The sequence below is a fragment of the Stegodyphus dumicola genome, chromosome 3, assembly GCF_044657685.1.
Source record: "Stegodyphus dumicola isolate Sdum_Otavi_A_Nest chromosome 3, ASM4465768v1".
NCBI classification, from domain to species: Eukaryota; Metazoa; Arthropoda; class Arachnida; order Araneae; family Eresidae; genus Stegodyphus; species Stegodyphus dumicola.
Genome location: NC_140770.1, coordinates 77,476,921 through 77,492,503, shown reverse-complemented (window position 1 = coordinate 77,492,503; position 15,583 = coordinate 77,476,921). Strand labels below are relative to the sequence as shown.

The following is a 15,583-nucleotide window of genomic DNA, read 5'->3' as shown; positions in this document are numbered from 1 at the left end:
CTTCCTCCAACTTCCCAATGATTCGACCTCGGGTAAAAGCATTCAGATGTCGTCTAACAGATTGATTATTCGCCATTTCTGGCTGAGGCAGCAACTCGGTGTGATTTTAACTGCTATACGGCGTGCAATCTCTTTGCCAGAAATACTGATCTTACACCGACAACATGCTTTATACTACTCAGACACTCCCTAATTACGTCTACCTGCATATCTGCGCATGTGCTACCGTACATCACTATACTTAATCTCCTGATTGGTCTTTCTGTCCGCTCTGCCTCTTCGTTCAGCTGATATGCTAATTTTTCGACTTCGTCCTTAATTTTTGCACACCAGTTTATGCTCTGTGTAAGTTTTTATTTTCAATAAATTGTGTAAGAATTAGACAGATTTTTACAAAATTTTGTGGAGTTCTAAATATTCTAGGAACAATGTGGGTGTGCTCTAAATATTCTTAAAAGAGGAACAATGTGGGTCTGTTTTACACTTAATGTAAATTCTATCACTGCAAATTAAATTCATAAAATAAAATTTACGATTCATATGTAAGATAATCTTTCACTGAATTTTTTCGTGTTCTTAGCTAAAATTTGTTCCATTTGCTTTAAATTTTGCATTAATTCTTGTTTTTCTCCCCCGCAGAAGAAACCAGATATCTGACGGCATACGCATGTGAAGGGCGACAGCTGAGGATTAGTTGTGATGTAGGCCATATGATTCACTTACTGAGGGCTAACTATGGCCGCTTTAGTATCAGCATCTGCAACGAGCATGGAAACTTGGATTGGAGTGTGGACTGTACTTCACCTAACTCGTTCAACGTCATCAAAGACACGTGAGTAGTTTTCATTGTTTCAACAATCACCGGTATTGACAGTGTAAATGAGTATTTATGAATATGTGTCTGTATCACAGCGAAAATAATCACTTTTGAAGTAAAGCTCCTCTCATTAGTCTTCCTTTTAAACGCGCGACAGTAATCTTTCCGTACACTAGAACCAATCAAGATTATTATACTGCAAGCTTGTTGTTGTATGACGTCACTGACTTATAATCTGCTCAGCAGAACTGCTCCCTTTGTGGCTTCTATCTCCCACTCCTGTAAATAACTGACGTGAGCGTTGGAAATAACCTGAGCTTTTTGGCTAGTGGCCTTGGACGCAATCATCATCATAAACTTCATCGATTATAAACACCAGTTCCTTTGTTTGGGAAACAGTTTATACATTTCCGAGAATATTTGCTTTAATTTTTATTGCATTAGGTAGTTCGTGTTTATGGGGCATATTTCATTGACCTTTAGAAAATTTTACTTTGTTTGGTATATAATGCCAAATTAAATAAAAAATTGCTAACATTCAAAGAAAGTTCATACGACCTTTCAAATGCATAGAATGATGTCAAAGTTTGCGTTCAAATTGATGTCTGCACAAGACAGGAATTCATCAGTTATTCAGTTAAGGCCTAGATCACTGTCCAAAACTGTGTATTATCTAAATACACTCTGTTTTTAATCTTGCAAATACATTGCCGAAAAAGTAGATTGTTGGTCTATACTGTGTTTTAGAACAGTGGTCTCAAATAGGTGGGCGGTCCCCGAAGCAATTTTACGTGCCCAGGAATACATTTTGGTTATATATTTGTTTCATACTCAGTGTTGCGAAGATTTCAAGATTTTAATTACTTGAGCGTATATTATTTTTATTACCATTAAAATAGGACATGAATGACGGACCAAAGTTTAATTACCAATTACAGAGCTAATTATTTTATAATGTAAAATTTATCATGATATGAAGATACAGATTTTATTACCCTTCATTGTTATTTATCCAAAAATAAATAAGCTGCAGATTTTTACACTAAGAATTATCGCTTCGTTTGAAAATTCATTTATATATAAAAAGTTTTTTTTGTTTTGTTTCCAAAATTGATAAGAAAGGAAACCGATTGATCGATCTACAACCCATCATGAAAGTAATTTCTCTCCAAGGTTACTAACGGTGTTGTCAGAATCGAAATGTCATCGAGTGATTTTAATAAATAAAAATTTACAATTTATTTATATAAAACATAGCTATTTTCATGTAAACGTCTAAGAAGATTTAATAAACAAATTACTCTCAAGCGTTGTCCTACTTAAAAAAATTTTTTTCTCTGGAAACTTAGACAGTTTTCATAATTTGTTTATTTTTTATTTAAATTAATGAAAGTTATTTAATGATTAATTAAATATGTTATAATTATTTGAAATAAATATTCAGATCGTGCTTCCCGGCTACCGCTGGTTTAGAAGACTGAATTAGTAAAAAAAAAAAAAAGAGCAACGTTACACTAAACTTTTATCAGTCAAAAAAAAAAAATTCTCTTTCATTCTTTTTTGCGCTTGTAACAGAACGAAAAATTTGGGGAATTCGTAGAAATAGTTATTTGTTTAGGAAACAGTATTTTTCAATTTAAAAACAAATAAAAGCGCAAAGAAACTTCAATATTTTTATGTTTCCTAACCCTCCCGCATTTTGCACAAGGTGCTGATATACTGTTGATTTATGCTCAACATTTAGTGCAGAAGGCAAAATATTTATTTCAGCTGTAGTACAGTTACGCGTTTCAAGGGTCTTTCTTCGCTGTTGACTGAAGCCTTTATGGCATGTCAGTTATTTCTAGGAATGACTTACGGTCAGTTGCCAAGCCATCCAGTTTCTCAAGATATTTATTTGCAAGGGAATCTCATTAATATATTATAACCACATCAAGCATTGAAATGATCGCCATGCGCTTATACTTCACTAAGCGGGTATTCATATTTATTGCTTTATATGCAACTAACTCGAGAGAATCATTTGATTTGGTTGAATATATGTTGCGACATCTACTTATTTCGTCTGCAGCATCAACAGCTCTGCCTGTCGTAACATAATTTACATACGAGTCCGATTCATTAAGGAAGGTTAAATATCACTCGACATTTATTTTTCTATACGTTTGTTATCTCTTTAACAATCAAATTTACATAAAGGATTCATTAAGACAGCTTAGCATTAATATACGAGTAATAAGTATACATCTGGAACGAGTTAAAAATTTCCTAGTATTTGTGATGCTTAAGTGAATGTGATCTTATCATTTCTTAAGATAAAATTAAAAATGATGCAGAAAATTTTCCAAAACGCACATTACGGTGTAGATTCAAATGCAATGGTTGGCGCATGATTTGAATAAGGAATAAAAATTTTTCTTTCAACAATTTTTTTTTTTGCCGTTCTTAGCATCAAATATAATTTATTAGAAATAATTTTATTAGATATTTTTCCCGCCTTCTTAGCATGCCTTCGTGGTGTAGTGGTCAGCACACTTGGCGCTAATTCGAAAGGTCCGTGGTTCGTGTCACAATGAGGGCATTGCTCATTTTTCATCTCTCCTGCTTTGAAATGACCTAATGTCTCTATAGCCTGAACTAAAAAAAGGTGGTAGATGATGATTCTTCACCATAGAGGCGTAGCTAGGTTTTCAGTGCCCGGGGACAACTGAAGATTTTGCGCCCCTTTCTGTGTGTCAAGAATGGAAAATTATTTTATTCTAAAATTTCGTAACGTCAATGTCCCGCTTCCTGAAGGCTGTGCCTGGGAAGAGATGTTCTTTCTTGCCTCACCACTGCTTCACCACTAGGATTTGGCGTCTGGGTCCCCTAATCCCCAGTCGCTCTTTAAAAGGAAGAATATATAAGGTATTTCTTCCGCCTTCTTAGCATGCCTTCGTGGTGTAGTGATCAGCACACTCGGCGCGTATTGGAGAGGTCCGTGGTTCGAGTCCTGGCGAGGACATTGCCTTTTTTTCATCTCTCCTGCTTCGAAATAACCTAATGATTCTGCATGCTTACACTATAATTTAAAAATAATACCGGAATTTAAAAATTTTGAATCATAACTCTTGAATTATCTTTCAAAGATTGACTTTAAATATTGTCTTATTTTCATTTATTTTTCTTTCCTTATGATTTGACAGCGGGAAAAAATGCCTGCGGTCGTTAAATGTGGCGATCATCATGGTCTGTTAGAATGTGAAAGTAGGGAAATTATGTGATTGCCAAACATTTCCCACACTGTTTGTTGCTGGAAATCTTGAACCAATCGGTAAACTGTTGATGCACTAGGCGCATCTTGAGCGGCGGGATATTTGTTGTGTCAAATTAACAGAGCATTAATTTTCAAACTGAAAATATTTTGTCCTCTGCTTGATGGTAAACCTTTCCATCGTAAAATCTCCTAAGTATTGTCTTTATAGTCCTGAAAAGGTAGAGAAAAACTGCAATGGAAGAAAAGTTGTTTACTATCAGAACACTATTTAAGCGCTATGTACTTAGAGGACTGCTAAATGCCGTAAACATTTATAAAAATTAATTTTTTTTATGATTGATTTTTGTGATTGAATGTCATTTTTAAAGTGATTCCGAAGGTAATGTTATAGAGTAATTAGGATTTTTGATGTAGAAAACACGAAAAATGAGCAATACCCTTGCCAGGACTCGAACCTGGACCTCTCTAATTCGCGCCGAGTATGCTACCGTTAAACCACGAAGGCAAGAAGACCTTATATACTTCCTCCTTTTAAAGGGCGATTGGGGGATTGGGGAACACAGTCGCCAAATTCTGGTTGTGAAAAATCATCATCCACCGCCTTTTAGTTTAGACGCCACTGTAGAGTCATTAGTTTATTATTTTGAAGCAGGAGACATGAAAAATGAGCAATACCCTCGCTGGGACTCGAACCTTGGACCTCTCAAATACGAGGCGAATGTGCTACCGTTACGCCTAAATGGCATGCATAAAGAAGGGAGAAAATACCTTATAATATAAGAAAATATATTCCGTTGCCATTAAATCTCACTAAAATTACTGTCATGTGTTTTATTTCTAACGTACAACTTTTATAATTTTCTACCGCATTTTTTTTATTAAATCGAAATTTTCTTATTTAATTGAGTAACGAATTCGGTGTTCCATTATTTAAATTAAGACATATTCAGTTTTATATATCTTGATCACATTGAATTGATTGCATAATTTATAAAATGCCTTAACCTAATCGGAACTTTGAAAATGAAACGTATTTAACGTAAATTAGTATTTAAAGTAAATAATCGAAGATGTACTAATTTATTTTAATTTCTGTTGAAAGAGACATTTATTGACATTACGTTAAAGAAAGCCATTAATCACCTGCGATTTATATGGATTTGTTAATATTAAATTATTTAAGCTCTTAAATAAACATAATAATTATTAGTTACCGCATGTAGTAAGTAGGAAGTATTTGAATATGTAGTAGGCATAGTCACTTCCATAGCCACAACTCACTCTTTCATTCTTTTTAATGAAGTTCTAACAATTTCTGCTGCCGCATCAGTGATACATCGAGCATTAATTAATTATTAATTATCTCGTGCTATCACCGAGGTTTACGTAATCCTCCCTATCGCATGTTTACATAATAAGATCAAAACTTTTATATCGTTTTAAAATTAAAAATTAGCAAAATAAAAATTTATCGGAAGTTGCGAACATAATTCAATTAGCATTTTAATCAGGCAAGAATTTGCTTTCCTATCTGCTAAGGATTGATTTCATTCTTGTTTTATTTTTTTTTCCCTCGCTAGACGAGTTCTTCCGATTAAGTTGATATGCTTAAAGAAACGTCCTTTCTTCATGTTATGAATTCCGCTACTTCGATATATTATAAACAATTTACAGGGAAGAAAAATTCATTTTAAATAAACGTTTATTTACTATGCAAAATAACGACTGTTAGGAATAGATAATATGCAACTAATAATAAGTACTAGATTAGAACTTGATTTTAATAAATTCACCACCTACGTATATGTAAAATAAAAAAAAATATTTAAATCAGCTTTATAATTTAATTTAACAATACCCATAATTATTTTAATTTATGTACTGTATATAAACTATCTACACTGTATGTTATACGTAAATTTATATACAGTATGCAAAGCAAGGGCATTGTATTTGTACGTAAAGTTTCAATCGTTTATGTGGAATAGAAATATTTAGCATTTTTGGTAAACTGCATCGGGAATTTGTAAACATCTAAACTTGGATTTATTAACCCGTTTATTGTATATTTTGTATTTCTTAGAATCATTTTGTCTGTCATCTTCTCGTTCTCGAAATCATTTTGTAGTTGTTTCAAGGATCCCTCCCCTTGATTTAAGGGGGAAAATAAGAAATAACTGGCAATATAATAATCTTCTTAAAAATAGGCTCAGTGCATAATGAGTAAGAACTACAAGTTTCTTTCTTAAAGGAAGAAACATACTGTTATCTTTCAAGATAATCATTCAAGAGAAAGTTGTCTGGTTTCAGAAAGTTGCAATAGATTTATATGCAATTCAGTTAAGGAAAAAAAGTCGAGCTTCAGTGCAATTCTTGAATAGCTGAGTTATTATTTAACAGCCACGTGCATGGATAACACACGATATTATTGAAAATTATCTAAGTTTGCTATTGACAATTCGCATAATTTATGTGCTTAGGGTAATATTATTATTAAAATGACGGGGCAATACATCGTTTATTTAGATTGCGTAGCCAATTTAGCTTGAAGCTTAATTATCATTCTAAGAAAAATCTAAAAATTATTCATTTGTGTACGAATAGAAAATGTTTTCGATTGAATTAAGGAAGATTGATTTTCTTTGTATTTAGAATCGAAATTAATACTTCTAGAAAGGGTAACCTATAATTCAATTATAAGTTGGACATAATTGAATCTTAATTTTATTCCCAAAGATTTTGCTAAAAAGGATAGGAAGCTGGGATCTTTAGATTAGAATTATGCTGCTAAAATTAAGAATAGCTGCATAATTGGAGATTTTTAAAGGACTCAGACTTTATTTCATAAGTTCTTCATTCCTTTTTTCATAATTACTGTTCCTTAAAATTTGTCGCTATTGAGTTTTAAGGATCAATAAATCGATCCGAAGTGTCAGCAGAGCTTTCGAAAATTGACCGCGGTAATAGAAGCTACATAGTTTCAGTGAAGTGTGTTCCAGCTGTTTAGCAGTAAAGTTGGTACCATTATTGTATCCAAAAGTTAAATCCATGTATGTTTCTTATTGATAAGTGTCATAACAATTTTCAATGTACGTCCAAACATAAAGTGAAATTTATCAGCTAAATTTTATCTATTCAGCACAATAGAAGACTTACACATAATATAAAGTATCATGTACATCATTAAATATCATGTACATGTTACACACTTTCTATGTTGTCACTTGTAATTGAAAACCATTTGCTTCAGCTACAAATAATTTATGGCGATTTTAGTTCTTAATTTGGACCAAGATTCTTAGCTGTTATAATTATTAGCTTTATTATTCTAGATCAAAGCCATCAAAAAATTTCAGGCTAAATTTAATTTCACTCCAGTTACGAAACATCCCTCGGATCTTTTCCAACCCTATAATGGGCTATCATAAAATGCCATTTCATTGATAACAGAAGCCCTTAGACACATTAAAAAGGATACGCCTTCGTGATATTTTGTGTCTCTGATTTTACACAAGAAGACACCCAGTCGACTGAACATGTGATGTTAATTTTAAAAATAATCCGCCATTAGCACAGGACTTGAAACATTAAACTTGCACTGCTTGTTTCACCGTGAAAAATATCTCAGTTTATGAAAAGAAAAACAACCATTGAAACGTCCAGAGAAATTTGTAACGCATCGCCGACTTGAATCACTCAAATGCAAAAAGAAAAAAAAAAAAAAAAAAAAAAAAATTAATAATCTTTTTTCGTTTTTCTTATCTCAACTTAATCTTGCATGTTTAATTTTTCGCAACTGGTGGAGTCCTTCTCTTCAACTTATTTCTCATGATAGCAAAAATCCCCTTCAGCGTTATTCGCAATAGTGGTTCAGATCAGTTGTAAATTAGTCACCTTGTCAGTAGCTAGAGTTTAATTTGTTGGAACATACTGTTATTTGTGGTTTATGCTGCTGAATTCACCCGAGTTATCGTCATGATGCATAATGGTTTTATAGCTATTAAATACTTTAAAAAGAAATACAAATTTGTCAATTCAGTAAATATTTCTTGTTGGTTTCAATCACGCCGCTAGCTGCTGTATACACTCTTTTCAGAAAGAAAAAAAAACCACTCTTTTCAGAAAAAGGGAAAAAAATCTAAGTGCTGCATCTATGAAAAATTAAGCGATAGTCTCGAAATTTCGTTTCATTCGAGAAGATATGTAAATGATTAGAAGTTTGGAGAAACAAAAATATTTTCTTAAAAAGTGGTGGCAACAATAGCATTACATTTTAAGAAGTGATAATTTTTTCTCATGCAATTGTCTAAGCTGATATTTTGTTTGATATAGTGTTAATTAAGCTGTATGTATGGAAGATTCTGCCAAAAATATAAGCGACGTTTCAAAGTCCAAAGAATTAAATTAGTATAGCGAGTTATGAACTCGGACTTTCGTAAACAACGGTGCGGTGTGTTTTGAGAAAACGATTGCAAATGAAGCCTTACAAATTGCAGATTACTCAAGCTTTATGTCCTAGAGACAAAGACCAATGAATGGAGTTCTGCATAAACATGCAGGACAGATGTGAATATGAGAATGCATTTTTTTTTCTACCTCGTGTTCGATGACAGAGCAACTTTCCGTATCAGCGGGAAAGTTAGCTGGTACAATGCGCGAATCTGGGGGCCAGAAAACCCTCTCTGTACCGTGGAACATGAACGATATTCGGCTAAAATAAATGTGTTTTGTGCAATTCCGGAGACCAAACTGTATGGGCCGTTCTTTTTCGTAGACACAGTGAATGGAAACACATATCTTTATATGTTACAAATCTGGCTTTTCCCACAATTACAGGAAGACTCGAATATAATTTCATCTTTCAGTTGGATGGTGCGCCTCCACATTGTAAGCTGGAAGTGTGTGAGTTCTTCAAACATGTGCTTTCTAATCGTTGGATTGGCCGCGCCGGAACAAACACAATGTGATGTTTCTTTCGTCCTTCAGGTCACCGGACATTACCCTATGTGACTTTTAGTCGCAGGGCTTTGTAAAAGACAAAGTGTATGTGCCACCACTGCCACGCAACTTGGAGGATCTACGCACACACATAGGTAATGCTCTGAACTTGGTAACACCAGACATGCTCAAACGACTGTGGTAAGGAATGTTTGGCCATGCCAATACCTCATATTCTCCATTAATATATTCCCGATGCAGCCCTCGCAGGAAGCCGTCAGGGTTGTGTTGTTCTAAATAGGTGCGGGTACCGGACGACACCCTATTTGTCATATTAAGCCGTCCGGGTGTCCGGGACCTGCATTCACATGTCACCTGTGGTAAGGAATGGATTATCGTCTGGACGTCGTGACTCGAGGAAGTCATATCGAGCAATAATAATTTTACAAAATTAATGTATTTGAGTTTTCGTTTTTTTAAAATTTGTTCTGATAAATGTTGATTTATAACTGAATTTATTCTAGTAAGTTAAAATACCGTACATCATTTTGAGTAACTGTGTATAATGCAGTTAGTTTTAAATTGACGCAGTTTAGAATCCAGGAAGAAGACATAGGCAAATTAAAATGAAGAGTCAAAAGAATTATTGTCAAATTACAATTAGTAATTTTCTTTCATATCTTATATCTTCCACATGAAAGAAGCCAAGTTAAAAGGAATATTTCTAAATTAAAATTAGTAATTTTATTTCATATGGACGTAGCCATATTAAAATAAGGAGTTAAAAAAACCATTGCTAAATTAAAGTTAGAAATTTTCTTTCATATTTTACATCTTACACACACGCATACCAACGTATGCAAGCATCAACGTATGCAAGCATGTATAATAACTTAGGCTGAAGACGTTTACGAAATGCATATTTTTAACAATAGTATTTACTCTTAAATGAAGATTTACGTTGCATCATAGTGATGCGTGATAGAAAAGTCGTAATCTGAATTAATTTTTGTTTCACAATTTAAATAAATTAGATTTAGCTGTTTACAATGCCCATTTTTTTCGCAAAATCTGTCTACAGAAGTTTTAAAAAGATGGTAAATTACTCATGTAGGATGAAAAAATAATAATCTGCTTTTTTTTTTTTTTTTTCTATTTCACGCGTTAATGACTTGATGAATTCTGGTGGCATAGTAAAACATAAATTTTGTGGTTAACCTCAATGAAGGAATCATTTTTTTCAAAAAATAAAAACGAAGTTATAGTAATTGCAGCGGTGATCACTGACTTCAGTGCTATTATTCCTTTGAGACTGCAATTACGCCACTTTGGCTCGAAAATTCTTGATTATTGTAGCGTGAAGAAGAAACTTTTCAAAAGTCGAAAAAAAGTGGAGAGAGACTAACTAGACTTAAGAGCGCATCTTTTCCGAAATAAACAAATGCAAGCATTTTATTTCGGGGAAATGTTTAATAGTGCGCTTTTACAGTACTGCCTTCAATGAGGAACATGAAAAATCATAGGCAGTAAAAAAGTTAATTAAATTTCTCACGAAGGCCAATACCTAAATGGACACATAACTTCCAGTCGTTTTTTTCATGATGTGCCTTTAATTTATAAAGACAGCAAAGATTTCCTTCCCCCCTCCCTTCTTTCTGTAATCTGTCAGAAGACGAAAATTATGCGAGGTGTGACTAAAAATATACTGTTTTTTTTTTTTTGGTATTAAGGAATTGATTATTATTTTTATCTTATACTTCAAAAGCTTCATTTGTAACTGTAATTAATATTTTTTCCTCTATGAAAATTTATGTTTGTAATGGGTAAAGTATTTTGTTTCCAATACTGTAAGCCCGTAAATCTTATGTTTACTTTTTTTACTGGTGGTTTTTTAAAATTACATTGGGTTGGTTTCTGTAATTTTATACGGAAGTGCTCATTTGCCGTACATCGTAATCAACAGTGAATTAAAAAAACACACACACACACATTCGAAGTAATGTTTACATTTCCGCTGTATAACTTTCATAACGTAGTTTATGAAAAATTCTTAACTACTTAGAATTTGAATGTATCAAAATGTGTCATAGCTGTCTTTCACTGCATACACAACCAAATTCTATAGAATGTCATTCTATTTTGTAATATATTTAGCGCAATATCATTTCACTTTTCGATAAATGGTTAACTGCAAGGGTTTTTGTGATTTTCTTACTGTTTAAGGTAAACAACGCCATTAGGTTTCCTTGGAAAATTCTCTGAGAGGTATCCCTCTCAAGGCAAATAATCATCGGGTGCTTCGTTATAATTACTTAAATACCAACCCCTTTTTTTTTGCGCTATATAACTTTTCTATTAACCAAAGCATTAGCGAAATGCGATTTCGATAAAGAAGAGACTATGTATATTATTTCTTAAAAGATGCAGTGCCTTATGTTTAGTGCTAAGTTGAATTTTGCCTAATTTTAGAGTTGCGACAATTGTGTCTACAATGTTTTTCATACATATTTAAGCATCTGACTTTAAAAGTATTATATTATTAAGTTGCTGAGGAAGCTCTAGCCATCTTAGGAATAAACCATGTCCCCCCATTCTTTCAAACTAAGTTAAATGTTAATCATTAAAAAAAGTTAAATACCATATGCATGGAAAATACTTTGCCAACATTCAGGCAAACTTACTTACCTGAAAATTACCTGGCGTCGAAGCAAATGAATTTATGAATCACTCTTCAGAGGTTTACCGACAGTTAGTACAAGATCTGGTCTGTATGAAGCGAACAAAGCTAAATTCTCAACCCAGTTTCATTTTTAGCGCAGAGTTCTTGCTGCATGCTCTTGCTTTATTATGCTGGTATCGGATATTATTTTACTTGGTAAACCAAGCCGGTTAAGGTGCTTATGAGTGAGCTTTTGTAGCTGATGGCATTACAGGTTGGCAATGATTTCAATCTTTGGAAAAGAGCAGCTGTTAAAGAATCAGACAGTTTGAGCATCATGTTCTGAAACCCTATCCTTGCTTCGGCTCAAGATTAGGCAATTCGTTTTTCTTTATCCAAGTTCACACGGATTTTTATATTGCCTTAGAGGCATCATTTTTCGTCGCCATGTGGGGATGTCATCGAAGTAGTTATTAATGCTGTGTTAAAATATAAGAAGAGCAGCTGTTTTTGCTTGCTGGTTGACGACGAACTCATCATCCTATTGCTGAAGTTTGTTCATTAAGGGTTAATACATATAGATGATCTATCGTATTTCTATTATGTAATACATTTGACGTCTCTACATTCTCGTGCAGAGTTATACGTGATTTTCTGAACAGCCAAATATCGTTCTAAATGGGGATTGAACTTCAAGGCCGATATTAACTGCAAGTTAAGGCGAATCCAAGCTCGGGAATATCGAGCTTGTTGGATTTGAAGTCTTGCAGGAGAGACATGTACTCGACGATTTTACTTAGAGGCACATCAGCTTTTGGACTTAAAGGATGCCTTTCAAGCTGTGCAAACGTTTGTACTCCCTTACACTTTCCTTTTTTTATACCTTTACAGAAGAAATTTCATGAATGTTCCGATATAGAGACTTCTGGCTAAGTTCCGAAACTGCTAGAATTTCCTCATCAACTTAAAATATTGTGTAGGTGTAATTAAATATAGAAAGTGAATTAATATGTATTTTTTTTTTCTTTTTTGTGCAGGTGTGGCATGAAAAACAGTTGCAGTCTTTCTGCTTCGCCAGATTTGTTTGGTGATCCATGCCCTGGAACGCCGAAGTACTTGGAAGCTCATTATCAGTGTGTTCCAGGTATGAAATTTAAATTACAAATGATTTTTAATATATGTTTCTTTCTAATAACTCTTTATGTCGTCTGGGCTAGACAAATATTTTTTATATATGTAACACCCAATACATCACTGTGATAGTTTTAATTGGAGATTTTTAAGTGTAGTGCAATAAGAGATAATTTCGAAATATTATTATTATTTCAAGAAGGCATGGCAGTGAAACAAAGAGTTTGTTTAATGCACTCCCCTTTTTAATCAAGGTAATGTAATATAATTCTCCTTATATAGCCTTAACTTATTTTTGGAATTTATAATTGGAAATTAACAGTGCTTCTCCTTCTGTTGCATTTTTCAGAATTGCTGTATTGCATTTGCAAACGATAATTGGCTAGGGCTTCTTATGTACCACATAAATAAGAATAAAAAATATGTATTTTATTATAAGAGCATTTTTTGATTAAAATTCGTTCCATTTTGTATTCATTTAAAACTTTTATATATAAATAGTAACACCAAGATATTGAGAAATCCTGAGCTGCATGCTTTAAATTTTCTTCAAATTTAAAATCAAATTATGTGAAATTCGTAAAAATGATCGGATTCTACAATGCGATTGTTCATTGTTTAAATTCTTTCGCTTGAAACAATTGAAATATTTTTCATTAATTTTAAATAATTTTAATTCAGTAATTGTAGGTAATTTTCATTAATCAGGAAATCAAATTATTACCATTGAAAAATTCAAGATGAAATAATAAAGTAAATTTCTTTGAATTGATGTGTTTTCACTGTATTGTATATATTTCACTGTATTATGTATATATAATAATTTATTTCCTAAACAATATTGATTAATTGATTATTATTAACTTACTTTGCAGCAATTGCGCAAGTAGTAGTAACTTGTTTTCGCACTAAATAAATTTAAGATCATACAACATTATATATAACTTAGCGTTTTTATTTTATTTTAATTAATTTTTTAAATTCTATTCTTAAAGATATGAATTTTTTTTAAAAATAATTTTAGGTCGTTTTCATTAATCAGGAAATCAAATCGTTTTCAAGCATTTAAATTCATTTGCCTGAAAACAAAATCGTTGAAAGTTTGTCAAGTATAGAAGAATTAAACAATTATCATTGGGCATTTACACTTAGAATATTAAAATTATTTTAATTCTAGCTTAGTTCGGTGTATTATGTTTTCTTTAACTAAATGTGAATGCTATATTTAAATATTAGTAGTTACTGAAACTAGAACCTTTCATAAGGAATTAAGTGCTTAAATCTAAAGTATTTTAAAATTAGTTTATTGTATCTTGATAAGTTTGGGGCAAAATGCATGAATTAGTTCAGCAATTTAGAATGCTATTGTTTTATATGTGAAGTGATCAAGTATTTATATACCAAACAGTAGAATTATTCTGATTAATATCTAAATTAATTAGGAATAGGAATTTCTTGAAATGTAATCTCTTGCATAACTGTCAAACATTTAAATTGATATTTAAATGCGGGAGGTGTTGTGTATTTTGTGAAATAAAGTTTTGTATTATAACATATGTTTCTAATCTTTGGATTATCAGTTGTGCGCTTTTCGCTGATTGCTTATTTTACAATTTATCTGTCCGGCGAAATGCAATTTTATACGAGTTGCATTTGAATACGTAAGATTGAATCCTTAAATCGGGAGGTTAATCATGCAAGTTTGTGTTTTCTTCCAGGAGAGAGAAATTTTCATTGCCATATCAACAAAATAAAAAATATCAATAAATGCGATAATTAGATAATTTAATGGAAAGGAATAAAGTATTAAAGTAAATAACTAATCAAAATAAATTTTTGGCATTGTTATAGATTGTAAGTAAAGAAAATAGCGTTCATTATTACAGCACATAACAGTGCTGTTTAGCCCATTGTAACACGCAGAAATTCAGCATGTAGAATCTTTCGTACAATGTGCGTGTGTTAAATTTTGAGTAAATAAAAAACATGTTTTTTTCTAGGTATAACAAACAAACAAACAAACAACAAGAAAAGAATGAAAAAAATGGTAAAAATTAAATGGAATGGGGGAAGAAAGTGTGAAAGCTTTCCGATTATATATTACGCCCACAACACGGGCCTTTTTTTTTTATTTACAAATACATACACGTTTCGAGATCATTTGGGCTAACGCAACATTTTGCTACAAATATTTAAAAACAGCATATCTTTAGAATTTCCGATAGACAATCTCTTGTGCTGGAGGTAAAAATGTTTTATTCCCTCCAGTGTTGCCACTGCTGGTTTTGAAATTGTCCAGTTTTTTAATCAAAAATTTGTTAAAGTTTTACAAAGTATGAAAACAAATAAACAAATTCTAGATTCCAAATTCGGGCTTCTAGGTGCCCACATTTAGGTGGAGGATTGTGTAATTCAAAATTTAATGACTCTAGGTACCTTTTTTTTTTTTTTTTTTTTTTACAGTGCGAAAAAAATACATACATTAATGTAGATTCTTCTTTATTTAATTTAATTAAATATAATATAGGGCGATAATATTTGCTGATAACAGTTTGAAAAGTGATTCGGGCATTTAAAGTAATTCGAAGCAAAATGCCGTTTTGAGATTATGTGCCTTTCTGGGCTATCGCCCATATTTATATTACGCCCAAAGGAGCGTTTTTTTAACGTTTTGTGTGTTACCTTTACGTACTAAATATCATGTTCTTGGCGTCGATTCAACAACAATATCACGAAATATTTAAAAACAGCATACCTTTAGAACACCCGATAGACAGTCTTG

General features: G+C 32.4%; 1 protein-coding gene across 8 annotated transcripts in view; it reads left to right on the top strand.

Moving 5' to 3' along the window:
• Window positions 1–15,583, top strand: part of LOC118187993 (latrophilin Cirl-like) — a 1,172,776-nt gene that overhangs the window by 919,102 nt on the left and 238,091 nt on the right. For all 8 annotated transcript variants that reach the window (XM_085813010.1, XM_085813006.1, XM_085813005.1 and 5 more), the window contains 2 exons: window positions 640–832; window positions 12,708–12,814. In XM_085813010.1, the coding sequence (XP_085669136.1) occupies window positions 640–832; window positions 12,708–12,814 (300 nt within the window). The remainder of the gene's footprint in view (window positions 1–639; window positions 833–12,707; window positions 12,815–15,583) is intronic.